At 41.9% G+C, this 19,638-nt stretch overlaps 1 protein-coding gene across 1 annotated transcript in view; it reads right to left on the bottom strand.

Moving 5' to 3' along the window:
• Window positions 1-423: 423 nt before the first annotated feature.
• The window catches only part of IK (IK cytokine), a 53,740-nt gene continuing 34,525 nt past the window's right edge, over window positions 424-19,638 (bottom strand). The window contains exons 11-20 of the mRNA XM_073620871.1: window positions 15,559-15,598; window positions 14,802-15,186; window positions 14,607-14,625; window positions 13,302-13,377; window positions 10,614-10,694; window positions 9,075-9,132; window positions 7,238-7,326; window positions 5,664-5,772; window positions 4,936-4,970; window positions 424-1,320 (exon numbers count right to left, since the gene is read on the bottom strand). Coding sequence (XP_073476972.1) covers window positions 1,293-1,320; window positions 4,936-4,970; window positions 5,664-5,772; window positions 7,238-7,326; window positions 9,075-9,132; window positions 10,614-10,694; window positions 13,302-13,377; window positions 14,607-14,625; window positions 14,802-15,186; window positions 15,559-15,598 — 920 coding nt within the window. The 3' untranslated portion in view covers window positions 424-1,292. The remainder of the gene's footprint in view (window positions 1,321-4,935; window positions 4,971-5,663; window positions 5,773-7,237; window positions 7,327-9,074; window positions 9,133-10,613; window positions 10,695-13,301; window positions 13,378-14,606; window positions 14,626-14,801; window positions 15,187-15,558; window positions 15,599-19,638) is intronic.

Here is a 19,638-nt window from a genome sequence, read left to right as displayed (position 1 = left end):
GTCATTGTTGTTGTAAAGAAGAGTGGACCAAACTCCCTTCTGAGATGTGTGCGAACTTTGTCACCAACTACAAGAAACGTCTTACCTCTGTGCTTGCCAACAAGGGTTTCTCCACCAAGTACGAAGTCATGCTTTGCTTGGGGATCAAATACTTCTTTTACTCACTGAACTTCATCTCAATTTATAACATTTGTATGTGTTTTTTCAGGAATTTTGGTTGATATTCTGTCTCCATCATTTAAAATACACCTATGATACAAATTATAGACCCTTCATTTCTTTGTAAGTGGACGCATTTACAAAATCTGCAGGGGATCAAATACTAATTTTTCCCACTGTATATCTTCTGAAATCAGTTACATATTTTTTAAGGTAACATTATCTCATCAAAGATTTTAAAAAAATGACACAAGAGACAAACACTGTTATTTTATATTTAATACAACACAAAGTTGCTAATACTCTAATAAGAGACACTTGCAATCACTTATAGTTCAGAGAATTTTGATGAGTATTTTTGTGATAACTCTGCAGAGTATGAGGCCACATATAGGATTTTTTGATAACATGCAACAAGCAGATTTATGAAATTACCCATTAGACAAATATATACAAATTACTTGCTGTTAAGATGGCCATTTTGTAGACACATATATTCAACCAATCATTTTCTAGTCCTTCATTAAAAGGTTGTGGGATACACACACACACACACACACACACACACACACACACACACACACACACGGCCTTCTGAGCCTCCCACCCCAGTTAATCAAAATGGCTATTTAGGCTGCGTATTAGAGATTTTGGCCTAAATTATTTGGACTTTATTCATGGTGTTGGATGCAGAAAAGCATCCGAGTGCAGGGGTTTTATGGTCACCATCCTGCTTGCAGTTTGATCTGCTAGAAGAGGCTATAACAACAAAAAAAGATGTTATGGTCCAAATGTTGCAAACAGTGTTAGGCTTGCTACAACAACCCCAAATTGTGAAGTGTAAAGCAAGTTATTCAACTCAGTTCTCACTTTTAGGCTTGTAAACCCACTTTAAACAAACCTTCGTAGTATCTGAAGGGAAAAAAACCCCCAACCATGTATGTTTTCTAAAACAACCATAACGAAGCATTCATGTTCTAAGGGAGTTTGGAAAAAGAAAGGCAGAAGCCATCTATTTTGTTTCCTAAGGTCAATCAGGTTCAGTTACTGTTTCCTGTCAGCTGTGCACAATGGACTAATACAAAGTAAAGCAAAAAACAAAATGATATAAAACAAATAGTACATGTATATTTTCAGTATTTAGGCCTCTTCACTTCGACCCTGTAAATAAGAGAAGAGAAAATGAGTAAAATACAGGCAGGTGCATTACCATCTACTCTATATGTGCATTGGGGTTTCCTTCTAAATGAATGGCAGTGCAATGTAACACACATATATACTTTGTCAATTTGTGTGTGCTGTGGTAAGAAGCCCGTTACAGTGGGTATAAAAAATAATAACCCCCCTATAAAATAATCACATTTTGTTGCTTTGCAGCCTGAAATGAAGACAGACAGTTTTTGTTTTATCCAGCTGCATTTACTTATAACATCCAAGTGAAAGATATAACACCAACATGTCAGAAAAAAAATAAATAAAAAACAGAAATCACAGAGTTGGAAAAAGGATCACCCCCTCCTAAAAATGACTTGAAAACTCAATAAGTTGTAGCCAGCCAATTACCTCCTCAATGCCACACAAAGCCATTTACTTTCAACTGTAATCAGCTGTGGTCATTTTGATTAGATCAGCATGAAAAAAGCATTCCTGGAGCATTCCAGTTCCTGGTAGTGCAACTGAAGCAAACAATCAACTATAGTTGGAAAGGCACTGGGATCTGAGATCTCCGGGATAAAGTTGTGGACAGTAACAAGTCAGGAGATGGATACAAAAAAAATCTCAAAGGCTTTATCAATGCCTAGAAGCACAGTGAAGTATATTATTAAGAAGTGGAAGGTATTCGGTACAATCCTCCCTGGATCAGGATGCCGCTTCAAACTGGATAAGAGGGCCAGGAGGAAACTGGTCAGAGAGGCTACCAAGAGGCCTACAGTAACTCTGAAGCAGTTGCAGGAATTTATGACAAGAGTCATTGTGTACATGCAACAACAATATCACAAATTCTCCACAAATGTAGCTTGTATGGGAGGGTTGCAAGAAAAGCCACATGCAGTCATGACTGAGCTTTGCCAAAACGCAGCCTGTAGATTCTGAGGCCACATGGAAAAAGGTGTTATGGTCAAATGAGACTAAAATTTAATTATTTACCCTCAACTCCAAATGATATTTCTCGTGGAAATCCAATACAGCTCACCATCCAAATACCACCGTTCCTACAGTAAAGCATGGAGGTGGTAATATTCTGTTATGGGGGTGTTTATCTGCAGCAGGGACTGCAGCACTTATCAGGATGGAAGAAAAATGGATGGGGCAAAATCCTGTTAAATTCTTGAGGAAAATCTGCTACCCTCTGCCAGAAAGTTGTCAATGGGAAGAAGGTTTACCTTCCAACATGACAATGACCCAAAGCACACAGCACAAATGAACACACAGTGGTTGAAGGAGAAAAAGGTGAAGGTCTTTGCACTGCCCAGAAAATCTGTGGAATGATTTGAAGACTGCAGTCCACAGTCACCATAAAATTTAACTGAACTTGAGCAATTCTCCAAAGAAGAGTGGGCAAATATTGCAAAATCTAGATGTGCAAAGTTAGTAGAGACATATCCCAACAGACTAAAGGCTGTAATTAAAGCAAAAGGTGGTTCAACAAAATACTGACACAAGGGGGTGATCCTTTTTCCAACTCTGTGATTCTGTTTTTGATTTTTTTCCTGACATGTTGGTGTCATATCTATCTTTCACTTGGATGTTATAAGTTGCACTGAGTAAATACAGCTGGATAAAACAAAAACTGTGTCTGCCTTCATTTCAGGCTGCAAAGCAACAAAATATGATACGATTTGATTTATTTTAGTTTTAGAAAGTTAAGTTTTTAAATTAGTGTGTAGTGCCTTTCTTCACATACACCTCCAAGCTCTGTTTGATATACAAACATACTACACGACAAAGGCTTCCCCAAACACATGCATTATATAAAAAACCTCATACTGAGCTGTCTCAAAATAGATAAATCAGTGCTGTGATCACACATGAAGGATTTAATATTTATTAAAGGCATTCATTTTTTTTTTAAATAAATATATTTATATGTATGTTATAGTTATACTGACCTGCTCTGTGCAATAGTTTTGCACAGAGCAACCCCGATTCTGTTTTTTTGGGGTCCTCACCAGAGTTCCTGGCTCCTCTTCTGCGATTGCCCCCAGAGAAAGCCGCTTCCTAGGGGCACTTGTGTGGGCTTAATCCAGCTACACAGACAGCACAGCTCAGCCTTGCCCCAGCACCCCCCTCGTCACAGAATTTGACTGACAGCAGTGGGAGCTCGAATGGCTTCTGCTGCTGTCAATCTGCCCTATCAGAAGGGAGAGCATTGCTGCTCTCGTGTACAGCGCTGGATCGGATTGACCCCAGGTAAGTAGAAGGAGGGGCTGGGGGGAGAATCATCTACACAGGATTTTTTTTTAACTTAAATACAGAGAATGCATTAAGGTAAAAAAAAAAACAGCCCCCCGGTTTTACTTACCTGAGCCAGTTCATTCCCTTGGCGGAAACGTGCTCTTCCTCTCTGCCCAGGGTTCTCCGCTCTTGATTGGATAGGTTGATAGCAGCGCAGCCATTGGCTCCCGCTGCTGTCAATCAAATACAATGATGTGGGCACTGGAGGATGGGGCTGAGTCTGGCATTCTGTGTCTATGCACGCAAATGCTGGACTCGGGAACGCGCCCGCAAATTGACCCCCAGGTAGAGCGCTTCTCCCAGGGGGTTTACCGATGCGGGGAGGAGCTGCAAGCACAGCCGGGGGACCCCAGAAGACAGTGATCAGGGCCACACTGTGCAGAACAAACTGCACAGTGGAGGCAAGTATGATATGTTTGTTATTTTAAATTAAAAAAAAAAAAAAAAGAAGAAGAGGGTTTACAAATCACTTTAAGGCAGGGATATGCAATTAGCGGACCTCCAGCTGTTGCAGAACTACAAGTCCCATGAGGCATAGCAAGACTCTGACAGCCACAAGCATGACACCCAGAGGCAGAGGCATGATGGGACTTGTAGTTTTGCAACAGCTGGAGGTCCGCTAACTGCATATCCCTGCTTTAAGGCTTTAGAACCACTTTAAAAGGATAAGTTCTCCTTTCATAACATGTTACGATCTGACAGCTAGCGGGGGGGGGGGATTTACTCGCTGTCACAATTTAAAGAAAAAAAAAAAATGTGGCCGAGCGGACGTCACTCATTCAGTGTCCTGTGAATGGAAAAATACAAGGTGCGGAAGCCTTTGCGGCTGTCGCCTTGTAGTTTTTAATGAACTACCACAGCGCTGTGGATTCTCTCTTCCTGTCAGATGGTATCTGCTTCTATCTATTGATCGCTGGAGCAAGACTTTACAGGCTCCAAAAAATAAAATTAATATTAATAAATGCACATTTTTTTACCTGCAAAAAAAAAAAAAAAAAGTGCATTTATTATTATTATTATTTTTTTTTTTTTTTTATAAGAGGTGGACAGAAGACTACTAAATATTAGTATGAAACATTTTATATTTACCTGACTAAAAAATTATTATTTTAGCTCTGACTATAATAAGAGAAAAGTATAAAACCACTGTTATAATGAGGCCTACATGTGTTTAAGAAATGCTTAGATAAAAAAAAAAAAAAAAAAAAAAAAAAAAACACAACAACTGTTTTTAGTTTAGTTTTCTAGAAAAATTTGGAAAGTGAAGAATATAAAAAGCAGAAGAAAGCCTGTCACATAGATTTAGTATATGTAACTTACCCATCAGCCTCCAGCTTCTTCCGTTTCTCTATGATCTAAAGGACATAAAAATTAAAAAAAAAAAAGTGTGTAAATGTTTAAGAACACAATTAAGTGTGTGTGTGTGTGTGTGTGGGGGATGGGTGCAAATAACCCTTTGCGATAGTAGTAACAAGTCCTCTTTATGGGGACATCAGGGGTCTATTAGTGCCCCCCCCAATCATTAGTAAAAACAGATCAAGGACAGAGAGCCCCAATCTGCTTGTGCTGGGAGTTTAACAGCTTTGAGTGAAGTGCTCACAACTCAGTACTTCTGGGTTTATTCCCAGCAGGAGGGGGGCGTGGGTCAGGAATGGACATTTCTGATCTGCTCCCCCTTGGCCATACTGGATGGTTTCACAGCGGCCCCAAGCTTACTGAGGAAAAGGTGAGTCGACACAGCCACCCTGCCATTCACATGTAGAAGTGATCGTGTGGCTGCACAAGGTTAATAATTCTTTCACTGTACTGCCATTACACAGGTACACCGGGGGCTGTGCATAGGTTTATTATGCCCATGATTTGACCAGTAAACACTGAAAGTGGCAGAAGTGGTTTAAATACACAGTCCCCCAGAAAACAGATGTAAATTAGCCACAAAGAAATCACCCTGAATTCTGTTGCAGTATATTTTTGTGCAGTAGTAAGCCTGTGCCTTTACCGCACAAATATGCGCAAGTATTCAGAATAAAAATCAGCATTATTCTTACCGCACTGATCTTTTTCCACTGTCTGTCAAGCTCTGCTTTCTCATTAGTTTCCTTGAATCGTCGCGTTTTACGCCCCTCTGACATTTTAATACCGTACTGAAATGCAGCTCTGTGTAAAGGAAGGTGTAAAATGTGAAATCTGTGATAGCAGCAAACCATAGTACCAAATCCCTCCGCAAATATTCAGTGCTTTACCTCTTCAAGACCATACATTTGAACAGTTGGCTAGATATGCTTTTAAGGGGACAGAAGCTCTGAATTAGTTAGGAGTTGCCTTTCTTTATACATGCTCCAGGGCAAGTATTCAGAAAGTAAAAAAAAACATATTCTAGCAATGCTGCAAACAGGCCAGGCTCTTGTCTTTCCTTACCATTCCAACGTTGCCTGCTTTAATATACAGTAGTTTCCGATTAAGGCTGGGTTCACAGTGATGCTGGATGCAGCTGACAGCAGGGGTCCAGTGCGTTCCTGTTCTCCGTTTCAGGGACACATTTTTGCCAGAATTCGGCCCTGAAACGGAGCCAAAGACACACAGGACTCCTGTGCAAGCCGCTCCGGAGCCGCCAAGGTGATATGGGAACCGGCTCCATAGAGAGCCGGTCACAATCTCCTGTCATGCGAACTGGATACAGGGAAACCCACATACAATTGACATGTCCACATGTCTATCTAGTCCACTAGATAGACCAGGGCATAGACCTCTCTAGTGCAGGCATGTCAAACGCCTTTTCAGCATTCGGCCTTTAAACTGCATAAGGGAAACCAAATTTGCCTGAATTAAGGCTGTACTTTCTTTTTATTCTCTACATAATAGTTCAGAAAATGCAATAATATAAGAAAGAAAAACAATGGCTAAGTATTTTGCAATGTCACTACTTTTGTCCCTTACTACATAGATAGCTTAGCAATTCGGTCAGTCGTGAGCTAAAAAATGTGTTTTTTGTACTGACTGTAAAATCTGTCTCTTGGAGATCCCTCTCTTATTGGCCCCATACACTGCTTGCTCACAAAACTGGAGCAGAATGGTTAGGAGTGTATTTTTTAGTGGGTGGACCTTCAGCTTTTTCTGTTTGCCAATGTCCACCTCCTAAAGACAGCTGCATATCACCCACACATCTATGAATTACTGTGTCCCAGTGTCCTTTAATGGACAATAAAGGCCCATTTTTAGGTAGCCATCAAATGATGTACACTTTTGGGTGTAGTGGGTGAGGGTGGAGTTCTGCCAAGGAGATTCTCCACTCCATCTTACACAGCTCTTATTGAAATCTTCAGCTTTACTTCCACTGAACATGAACTAAGAGCATCATAGTTTCCTAAAGAGAATCTACTAAGCATGCATATTGAATCTGACTGGGACAGAGCACTGACTGCAATAGCATATCACTATAAGCCAACCCTATTTGTTATACTAAACTTCAACAATTTCTGGATGCAACTTTTTATGAAAGATGTTAAAAACTACAACATTTTGACATGCTTTTTTCATCAGAGATTCAGCCACACAACTTGTCCACAAAATTGTAGAAAAAAAAACCTTAACTGCAGCTCTATTTTATGACTTATATACTTACTTGGGAAGAGCCTCTTTGTTGTTCATGTATTCGCTGTATTCTTCTTGTGTATCAAAGTCCCACCGTCCCAAAGGACCCTTCTTATTACCCTGCACCAATGATATAATGATAGCGTTTGAGTAGTGTCATATCATATGCACCACCGTATCTAACACAATATTAAAACAACTCAACAGATATACTGTCCACAAGGTTTAGGCCCCTTTCACACGATCGGACCGTTCAGGTCCGCCTGTCAGTTTTGACGGCGGACCTGAACGGGCGCTCCATGTTAGTCTATGGAGCGTCGGATGTCAGCTGTCCACTGACATCCGACCCGGTCCGATCCGCTGTCCGTTTTCGTCCGATCCCTCCATAGGCGGCAGCGGCGCCTGACAAGCCCCTCCCCGCTCAGTGAGCAGAGAGGGACCTGTCATCCGCCGGCTCAGCGGAGATCAACAGATCTCCCGCTGAGCCGGCGGACCGAGGCGGGCTCCGCCTCATGTGAAAGGGGCCTTAGATATAATTAACATACGTTGAACTTTTCTTTGGTTATCAAAACACACAATGACAATAGCATTTAACCACTTCAGAGCTGATTGGAGGGGAAGGGTCACCCCACCCCCCCTCCAACACACACACACACGGGCGTAGCATAAAGGGTTGCAAGGGTGACAAAATCGCAACCCCGCCCCTAGCTCCAGGGGGCCCCTGCAGCCTCCCTGTCATATTATCATACCTTCCACAAAGTCCAGCTCTGATATGACTTAGGGCCCCACAGCCACGCTCCAGTACTGGGCTTGCACTTTGCCTTCCACAGTCCACACCCCTCTGTTCTCATAGGCTGGGGAGAAGCTGTGAGCCATTTCCTGAATGGAGAGGGGTGAGAACAGCCCAGGATGTGCTGTGTGCTGGCAACATGGAATGGTAACCAAGTTATGAGGAGGAGAGTGCTGTCCTGTAGCATGATGGGACCGATGTCACTGGTACGGTAAGACACCGCTCAGGTGTCTTCTAGTCACTAGCTGGGATTCTCTGTACCCCCCCCCCCCCCCACCCGGGGATGTCTACTTACCCCACTTCCCTGACAACTGGGGAAAAGACACGGACCTCCGGGAGGTGACGTTCCCCCAACACCTGCCAACACTGACAGAGAAACCTTCAGAAATTGCTAAAACAAATCCCTTAACACTTCCTGAGGGGCTGCAGGCTCCAGATTTAGTTTTGCCACCCCCCAGATCTAAGTTGCGACCCCCCCCCCCCCCCCCCAAAAGCCCCCTGAGCTTCTTTCCCAGTACAGCACTCTATACTGCTCCTCCTCCGCAGGGCTGATATCACATTCCTTTACAACACAGCCAGTCAGCCATGATCTGCACAGGGTGTATCTGCCTACTGCAACGACACTGCCATTCGGACCAGGGGATTTCACAGGTCAGAACGGCAATGTCCTCTGATTCTCCAGGGGTGATCCCTGTCCTCTAATATAAGGAGGAACTCTGGGAACTCAAAACTCTTAAGCCACTTTGAGTATCTTGGCATGCGGTGGGTGTATCTGCACACACGGTGGAAGTGGTGGGTGGTAGTGGGGGGGGGGGCCACAAGCTTCAAGGTATGCCTCTGCATGCGCGCACACACACACACACACACACACACACACACACACACAAAGGAATGAAGGAACATGCAGAGCTGTATTCTTAATAGAAAAGCTGTGTGCTCATCTCCCTCCCTGATACAAATTTTATCTCATGTGTCAGGAAAACTTCTCAGGTTTGTCATTCAGCATACTATCATCACAACATGAATCAATATCTGGCAAAGATGTCTTATGTTGCACAAAGCAGTTAAAGAAGCACACCTGGTCCATTTTACTGTAATCCACTTCTTCATCACTGTCAACTGCCATATCATCCATGCTGAGGAGATACAAAATTAAAAACATGTTCTTAACCACTCTATTTAAAAGAACACGAACACAGACGCAAATTACCTTCAGAAGCTTAGCATGCAACAGGTTATTTGGAAAAGCATTAGATTGTTGTAGTCTAGAGGAATGCTGCGTACACATGATCGGTTTTCTTGTCGGAAAAAAATATGATGGCTTTTCCGACGGGATTCCGCTCAAGTTTCTCTTGCATACACACGGTCACGCAAAAGTTTGCTGAAATTACGACCGTCAAGAACGCAGTGACCGAGCATGAGTAGGAATTTTGCGCGTCGGAATTGCCACAGACGATCACATTTTCGGATAGGAACTTTTTCCGACCGAAAAATTAAGAACATGCTCTCAATTTTTTGCTGCCTGGAATTTGGCCAGCAAAAGTCTGATGGAGCATACACACGGTCGCATTTTCCGACTAAAAAATCTCATCGGCCTTTTGCGGGCCGAAATTCCGCTCATGTGTACGTGGCAGAAGACATCCAATGTATTTCAAAAGCCTAATATTTCAGTTTATTAAACAAGCAAATAAGTGGCTCAATGCAGGGGCGTACTCTAGAGCATTTGGCACCTGGGGCGGATCCTATATCTGGCAGGAGCCAAAGGGCACTGGGGGGGGGGGGGGTGAGTAAACTGGAGAAGACTGGAGGGGAGAGAAGAGAAAGTTGAAGAGCTTTGGGGGGGCTGCAAAAGAGGTTGGATATCAGAAGTGGCGGGGGCAGCTGCATATAGAGGAATCAAGCTTTCCATTTTCCTCCTGCAGCCTCTGAATGCCTGCACCTCCTCTCCCTCATGCAGGCATTCATTGGCTGCAGGAGGAATATGTAAAGATCAACTCCTCTATGCAGCTGGCCCTGCCGCTCCTCCCATCCCAGGCACACAGGGAGGGTGCACGGGCACTCACTCTCCAGTCCGGCAGGCAGCATCAGGCTATGGGATCCATTACAGGTCCTTCCCCTTCATGGTCATGTAGCAGCTGGGTAGTTTCCGCCCTGACTCCTGAGACGAATAGGCGGCTAGCCAGCCAGTAGCGGAGAGGCCGAGTGAGCTTTGTGGGCTGAAGGAGCAGCCCAGCTACTGCAGCTGCTTTCCCCACATGGACATGCGGTTTAGCAGGCACCCCTTTGCAGCATCTGCCTGACCCCCCCCTCCAATGTGTGGCACCCAATACTCTGCAGCTTTTATTTTACAGAAAAATAAACAATCCCTGCACTTGTAATTATACAGTGTCAGGAAGAAAGGGTGATGTGGATAAAATTGGGATGTGATCCCAACAAGGAAAGATCTCTGTTCTTCATGAGAAAACATCCCAAGTTAGCAGTCCAAATATCTACAGACCTTGTTATCGCCAACAAACATTGTATGTGTTGTCTGAGCAGCATTTAAAAAAGGCTGTGATGAATTACAGTAACAATTACCAAATCACCAGGATCCTATGATGAAATAAGCAGTACTTACGTTGCAGGATAACACTCTGCATAGCTGTTCCACATGCCAAAGAAATCTCCAACCTGCTTCTTATCTTCGTGTTTCTTTACTGTTTTCAGCTGTTAAAGAACTTTTTGTAAAATAATCTTTATATTAGCTTCCTGCCATTCCCTGTACACCAGGGCTCAGATCAGACTGAGAAGAAGCAGCAGAACAGGGTGCCAAGCTGTGAGTTTGTTCCGACAGAAAGGCTTGGGACAGGAGGAGCTCCTACTCATTAAGATACAATGGAGGAGAACAGCTTCTCCCTTTGTTAGGACAGGTATCGTTTAAATCTAGTTTACGACTAGTATAAAGATATGCCAGAAAAGCACAGACAGAACCATTGTGCTAGAGAAAAAAAGGGAGAACTAATGCGCAAAACCAAAAAAAAACTAAACAAATAAAATTTAAAGGATATGAGAAGCCGCCAACATATAAAAGTGTTCACACACAGAAAAAGTAAATGGATATAAAAAGTATGTGGCGCTAAAGTGTGAAAATAATAGAGCAAATTTAGCCGCTCATGCCACTGTTGCGGCCAATAATAGAGAAAGTACATCTCGTGACAACTCTTCAATACAACATAAAATATATCATAAAAAGTGTAAACAATTAAAGAATTCTAAATAAATCCAATATTCTCATAAAGTGCATATGAAAATTCTAAATAAATCCAATAATCTCAAAGTGCATATAATAAAGTGCGTAGTCCAATAAGTACAATTAGGCTCCAGTGCGGAGGGAGAAAGTCTCCATATAGCAGTTCATGCAAAAAGAAACACAGGAAGTGCATGTGCAAAAAAAAAAGCATAATTTGATCGGTAGCAGATTCCTCAAATCAATCACACAATCCGTGGTGCGCCACAAGATTCCCCCAGCCTCTCACCTCTAAAAGAGACCCCTACGGGACAAGTCAAGCCTTCAGTATGAGGAAGGATGATTTCCAGCAATCGATCGACTTCCAACGATTGTCACACCACTGGCGAATTTTTGAAGGTGACTTCAGGCTTGGTAAATGCAGCGAGGACATGCAATACAAAAGGGATGGCTCCATCGTGCAGTATTTTCAAAAAGATTTTATTTAAAACACACAGTAGTAACTCACAATTAAAATTTTGTGGTAACAGCTCACAGCAGAATACTTCCGGTCGCGGAGTTTGTATTGCATGTCCTCACCGTATTTACCAAGCCTGAAGTCACCTTTAAAAATTTGCCAGTGGTGTGACAATCGTTGGAAGTCGATCGATTGTTGGAAATCATCTTTCCCCATACTGAAGGCTTGACTTGACCAGTAGGGGTCTCTTTTAGAGGTGAGAGGCTGGGGGTATCATGTGGCGCACCACGGATTGTGTGATTGATTTGAGGAATCTGCTACTGATCAAATAATGCTTTTTTGCACATGCACTTCCTGTGTCTTTTTTTGCATGAACTGCTATATGGAGACTTTCTCCCTCCGCACTGGAGCCTAATTGCACTTATTGGACTACGCACTTTATTATATGCATTTTATGAGCTTATTGGATTTATTTAGAATTTTCATATGCACTTTATGAGAGTATTGGATTTATTTAGAATTTTTTAATTGTTTACACTTTTTGATATATTTTATGTTGTATTGAAGAGTTGTCACGAGATACACTTTCTCTATTATTAGCCGCAACAGTGGCATGAGCGGCTAAATTTGCTCTATTATTTTCACACTTTAGTTAGCGCCACATACTTCTTATATCCACAGACAGAACCATTAAGGCAAACACAGCTCCACAGCCCCCTCTTAAATAAAAGAGAACTAAGCAAGAAATTTCTGTGCTGGAATTTTCAGAAAAGAGTATCTAAAAAAGGCAAGTTGCAATTTTTAATTCATTGAAGTTATGCTATGTGATGCGGTATATGTACCAAATATATATTAAGAGTTATCCCAATTTGGCTGCAAAAGTGGAAAAACACTTTAAAGCAGAACTATGTTTTCTTAAATGAGAAGTTCACCTTTTGAAAATGTCACATGTTACACCCGTATTTAGGGTGTAATGCCTGGTACACACAGGCAGGCAGGTGCATTGGTGCCCAAAACTAAACTGCATATTCCAGATGAGCTCTTGCTAAGGATTTGTACAGGGGCAAAATGATCTCTCCCTCTGCCTCAGCTTTAAAGTAGAAATAAACCCTCCCATTGTGTTCAGTCAAGGAATCTGCTATCTTGTCCTCTGTTCTGCCATGCTGCACATGTGATCAGTTATGACACCAGCCATTGGATGGTTTGACAGTTTGATTGAGAGCACAACCAATGGCAGCATTACATTTCCGATACATGCCGGAAATGTAACTTTTTTTAAACTGTTAAATGGATGGGTTTACTTCCACTTTTAGCAGTAATTCATTATACAGTATTACATAATGTAATCAGATTCAGAAATCAAGTTTACTCAATTGTAATTGGTCAAAAAGTAATCAAGATATGTTTTTTGTACGCAACCACTACCACAAAGTTTCCCCTTTGAATTTCCATTTCTGGGACCCCTACCGCATTGCCTGTCTGGACTATCCACTGAATTCACAGCAAGGCTCTAGAATAAAGAACAGTTTATATAACATCTCCCCAATACATTTCAAATTTTTGCTTTATAAATATTGCTTTTGTGTGCATGTCTGATAAAGTATGTACTAGAAAAAGGATATTCCACTCCATCCCATCCTTGTGTTCCAGCAAAGTTATCGGTGATCGATTTCAGCAGGTCCTTGGTGGATCCTGGACCTTTAAAAAAAAAAAATTATACAGAATCTGAATTCACAGGGAATACAAATAAATTGATTTGTAACCATGATCAATAGTATTCAAAAGACATATGATAGAGAGAAAAGATTATCACATATAAGATCTGAGCACGCACGTCGGAATGACCAGATTACCTATGTCTGTTATTTTTTCAGAATGCATGTGTTACGCCTTATGCCCCATACACATGGTCGGACTTTGTTCGGACATTCCGACAACGAAATCCTAGGATTTTTTCTGACGGATGTTGGCTCAAACTTGTCTTGCATACACACGGTCACACAAAGTTGTCGGAAAATCCGATCGTTCTAAACGCGGTGACGTAAAACACGTACGTCGGGACTATAAACGGGGCAGTGGCCAATAGCTTTCATCTCTTTATTTATTTATTCTGAGCATGCGTGGCACTTTGTCCGTCGGATTTGTGTACACACGATCGGAATTTCCGACAACGGATTTTGTTGTCGGAAAATTTTATATCCTGCTCTCAAACTTTGGAAAATGTGTGATGGAGCCTACACACGGTCGGAATTTCCGACAACAAGGTCCTATCACGCATTTTCCGTCGGAAAATCCGACCGTGTGTACGGGGCATTACTCTAACATACGCCTAAACCTGTATAGTGCTAAAAGTGGTTGTAAACCCTCACTTATACCCAGTAAAGTGAACAGCCTCAGATGACACACAGATGAAACAAACCCTCCTACATAGGTTTTACTTGTTTATCTGCAGTCTTCTGCTCTCTACACCCTTTCAGAAGTGCAGATTGTGTTAAAAATATTCCTTAGTCTGCCAGCAGCACAGAGGAGGAGGCAGAAGGTGTGCAGTTACACTGTGTGAGAGCTGATTGGAGGAAATTAACACAACCCACCTCCACACAGCAGAACTGTGTTGTGAATAGACAAGCTCCGTTCTGGGCGCTCCCCCCCATGTTTGCTGATAACAGAGAAACAGAGGATATCAGCGTGAGAAAAAATAGCCGATTACCGGCTCGGTTTACAACACATGATCAGACCCCTTACTCCGATCTGTGATCAGCCGAGTCTCATAGACTCGCTGATCACAGGGGGCGCGCAGGCTGCTCGGGCACAGGAGGACGTCTATTGACGTACTCCCGGCAAAGTAGGTCCACGCTGTAGCCGTCTTTCAGCCATAGCGTGGATCCGAAGAAGTTAAGACACTCGAAGAAAGAAAAAAAGTTAATTACCTTTTTCGGGATCAATAGCCTGAAAGAAAGTTAAAAGAAAAATATAAATACTTTTTTTGAAAACTTCCAACTTGACAAATAACCATCACATGGAAGGACATGTTCAAGGAGCATACAAACTATTTGTTTACCTTTCTTGCAGTACAGAAGTTTTTTGTTGTCAGTTATAAACAGAGTAAAGAATACAGTACTCACCACCTCATCATCAGCCTTTGGTTTCTCAAAATAGCTGTGCTTTCTCTTCTCCTCCTCCCTGTCCCGTTCTCTATCCCGTGGCCTGTCCCTCTCTCTTTCTCGGTCATGTTCATGATCTCGATCTCGGTCATGATCTCGATCTCGGTCATGACCTCGATCATGATCTCGGTCATGATCTCGGTCTCGGTCATGATCTCGGTCGTGATCTCGGTCTCGGTCATGATCTCGATCTCGGTCATGATCTCGATCGTGATCTCGGTCCCTTTCTCTTTCCCGTGGACGTTCTCTGTCTCTGTCCCGCTCCTTCTCCCTGTGCTTTTCTCTCTCCTTCTCACGAGGTGCTTTAGCTGTGGTTGGAACATAGTCTCCAATATCATCAAAGATGCTACAAGAGAAAAAAAAAAAAAATAATCAAAATTGTTTGTAAGCTCACAGACTGGTAGGTCTCTGCTGAAACTTAAAATTACAAACATTACTCTGTATGAAAACACATCTGGAAACAGTTTCTTTTTAATCCAGAGTAAATAAGATGGCCTGTAATAAAATGTCTGCAAGAAAATTATTTTGCTCAGAGTAACCATATACTCCTTTAATTTTGTACAATTAGAAGAAAGGCTCTGATAATTGAAACTCTTTTTTTTCCACGTTCTTACTTTGTACATGACAAATCCAGTTACACATAAGATATTAGTCTATTTCAGAAAAGGCAGTCATAATCAACTCATGGATAAACGATACACAAGGCATAATAACTTACTTCAAATCTGCCTCTGGAGGCTTCTTTTCATCAAGTTTGCCTGCAAAGATTAAAATGCAAATGAGGTTTATAGCAGACAGGATATGGTCTAACCCAAGAGGGCACCAAACAAGAGTTCCTAGCGTAAGTAGCATTATAATGATTCTGCAAATGACAACAGGCGAAAACACAAGGCAACCAACTTGCTTTGGGGGCTCAACACTCCATCTCTGATGATGGCGGTGGTTGGGAGGAGACGATTGGGGTGTTGGATGGGGACACGCGGACTCTAAAGCCCCATACACACTATTAGATTTTCTGCAGATTTTTGGCTTCAGATTTACCAAAACCATACAGTGCAAGGGCCTGCCTGATTGCATACAAATTGAAACTCTTAAGGTTTGACCTCATATTACAGTAAAACCTTGGATTGCGAGCATAATTTTTTCCGGAAACATGCTTGTAATCCAAAGCACTCTTGTATCAAAGCGATTTTCCCCATAGGAAATAATGGAATCTCAGATGATTCATTCCACAACCATTTATTCATAAGTCCTTCAGTTTACAGTCTATAGAAAAAGATTACAGCAATGTGATAGATTGTGTAACCATAAAATGTCCATCCACAAAGGGATTAGAAGCAAAATGCAGCAGGAACTACAGAGTATAAAAGAGAAGAGAGATGCCTCTAAGTGTAGCAATATGGTAACATTTAATGAAGGTACAAAATTTAGCAGCTCACATGGATGATGATGAAAAAAGGAACATCTACATATGCAACCATCCGGGGTAAAGCTGTCCACATAGATCGTCCTCCGTACCGCCGGCTCTCATCGCTATTAGTCTGCAATCATGACCGGGAAGACTACCCTGTAGTAGAGCGATCTGAAAGCGAGACTTGAAGCGCTCGTGGAGTGCAACGTGGAAGGGATGACATCGATGGTGGTGCAGAGGATGGTTTATGTGGACAACTTTACCCAGATGCCTGTATAATTTGATGTGCCCGTTTTAATCATCAGCCATGTAAGTTGTTAAATGTTATACCTTCATTAAATGTAACCATATTGCTACACTTAGAGGCACCTCTCTTCTTTTATACTCAGTTGTGACATGACGCTACTTGATTTACAAGCAATGTCTTGATATACAAGTCAAAATTTATTAGAAAATTTATCTTGACTTGCAAAACGCTCTCAAACCAAGTTACTCTCAATTCAAGGATTTACTGTATATGTTTTTTTATGGTCTTTTGTGAGGGGGTTCCTGTGTTGTGGAGAGCTGCTGAACACAAGTTATCTGGCGTTATAAGAAGTTCTCCCATATATTGGGGATCTGTATGCTGTCCAGTCTTTTTCAGGTAAATTCAACCACTTTCAACCAACTTTTTATTACAAACAACTGAATTGATCAAAACTGCTGTTGGCATGTTGCCTTGATCAGTTTAGTTGTTTCTGTGATCAAAAGATAGATATTAGTGGTTGCCATTGCCTGACAATTGCCATTGCAACTGTTTTCTACCATTATAAAAAACTGAGCTATACATATTTCGGAAAGGGTAAGAACATCTGTTTTTATTACTGGCAAAGGAAAATCTCTTAAAAGGGTACATCTCTTGGGGTAATGGTGTGGGTGTGTTTGTGGGGGGGAATTGTAGAAGGGTGTAAATGTTAAAATGTGGCTGGGGCTGCATTACTAGCTCTTTATATCTGACAGTTTATGAGTCTTTTAACACTGTCCATTGAAATATAACTACTTTCATTCTAAAACATTTGGACATATGCAGATTAAATACATTCACAATCCCCATTGAGGAGCATGGGAGTATATACAGTGAGGGAAAAAGTATTTGATCCCCTGCTGATTTTGTACGTATGCCCACTGACAAAGAAATGGTCTATAATTTTAATGGTAGGTTTATTTTAACAGTGAGAGACAGAATAACAACAAAAATATCTAGAAAAAGTTCTAATTGATTTGCATCTTAATGAGTGAAATAAGTATTCGATCCCCTATCAATCAGCAAGATTTCTGGTTCCCATCAGCTCTCACTCTTATAGGGAGTGCGCCTAATCTCAGCTAGTTACCTGTATAAAAAAGACACCTGTCCACAGAAGCAATTAATCAATCAAATTCAAATCTCTCCACCATGGCCAAGACCAAAGAGCTGTCCAAGGATGTCAGGGATGAGATTGTAGACCTACACAAGGCTGGAATGGGCTACAAGACCATCGCCAAGCAGCTTGGTGAGAAGATGACAACAGTTGGTGCGATTATTTACAAATGGAAGAAAAACAAAATAACTGTCAATCTCCCTCGAGGTCTGGGGCTCCATGCAAGATCTCACCTTGTGGAGCGTCAATGATCATGAGAAAGGTGAGGAATCAGCCCAGAACTAAACAGGAGAATCTGGTCAATGATCTCAAGGCAGCTGGGACCATAGTCACCAAGAAAACAATTGGTAACACACTATGTGTACTGAAATCCTGCCCTGCCCACAAGGTCCCCCTGCTCAAGAAAGCACATGTACAGGCCTGTCTAAAGTTTGCCAACATCTGAATGATTGAGAGGAGAACTGGGTGAAAGTGTTGTAGTCAGATGAGACCAAAATCGATCTCTTTGGCATCAACTCAACTCACCGTGTTTGGAGGAGGAGGAATGCTGCCTATGACTCCAAGAACACCATTCCCACCATCAAACATGGAGGTGGAAACATTATGCTTTGAGGGTGTTTTTCTGCTAAGGGGACAGAACAACTTCACCTCATGAAAGGGACGACGGACGGGGCCATGTATCATCAATCTTGGGTGAGAACCTCCTTCCCTCAGCCAGGGCATTGAAAATGGGTTGTGGATGGGTATTCCAGCACGACAATGACCCAAAACGCACAGCCAAGGCAACAAAGGAGTGGCAAAAGAAGCAGCACAATAAGGTCCTGGAGTGGCCTAGCCACTATGTAGATATGTGGAGGGAGCTGAAGGTTCGAGTTACCAAATGTTAGCCTCGAAACCTTAATGACTTGGACGGAATCTGCAAAATCCCTCCTGAGATGTGTGCAAACCTGGTGGCCAACTATAAGAAACGTCTGACCTCTGTGATTGCCAACAAGGGTTTTGTCACCAAGTACTAAGTCATGTTTTGCGAAGGGGTCAAATACTCATTTCACTCATTAAAATGCAAAATCAATTTATAACTTTTTTTTAAATTAGTTTTTGTGGATATTTTTGTTGTTATTCTGTCTCTCACTGTTAAAATAAACCTTTGTCAGTGGGCAATGGCATACGTACAAAATCAGAAGGGGATCAAATACTCTATTTCACATACCCATTTTGCTATTTTTATTTTTTTTTACCATTTCTGTAAAAAATAAATAAATAATAATGACTCCAATCTTCGCTCTCTTGGTACATATTGCAGTAACTGCAGTTCATCCTTTGTACTGTCTGTAGTCATAAACTTAACTTGTTTAGGCTGCATCCATATTTGAGCAATGTAGGAGTGTTGCGTTTTTTGTGTGATATGTAGGGCAGTCCATTCAAGTCTGCACGCCAAAAAAAAACTCCCGTTCTTTTTCTGGAGCCAATTTTGGCACGTTTTTGTTTCTTTAGCATGTCTGGGGTGCCATTAAAGTGATTGGAGCAGCTCCTGCTGCTGTCACCCAAGCACTACGAGGGGGACCAGGGGGGTGGGGCCAAGCCATGCTGTGTGTGTCTATGGATGCACACAGCTCAACTCCAGAGCCAGGAAGTGGCTTCCTATGTTGGTGCACAAAAAAAGAGAAGAAGAAGGAGCCGAGAACGCTGGCGGAGGACATCAGAAGAGGAGGTTCAGGGCCACTCTGTGCAATGCTATCGCACAGAGCAGTATAACAAGTATAACATGTTGATTATTAATAAAAAATTATTGCTTACAACCACTTTATGAATGGAACCCAAACGCGTATTCCAGAATTGTGGGCAAAATAGCACGATTCTGATACGCTCAGATTTAAACTGTCAAAAATAATTTAAATAAATCCAAAATTTAGCCAACAATACTATATCTAGAGAATAAAAATACTGCAAATGTGTATATTTTAAGGATGTAAAATATGTAAATAGAGGT

Source organism: Aquarana catesbeiana, linkage group LG03 (assembly GCF_042186555.1).
Source record: "Aquarana catesbeiana isolate 2022-GZ linkage group LG03, ASM4218655v1, whole genome shotgun sequence".
NCBI classification, from domain to species: Eukaryota; Metazoa; Chordata; class Amphibia; order Anura; family Ranidae; genus Aquarana; species Aquarana catesbeiana.
The sequence above is the reverse complement of the archived record's forward strand: the minus strand, read 5'-3'. Positions and strand labels throughout refer to the sequence as shown.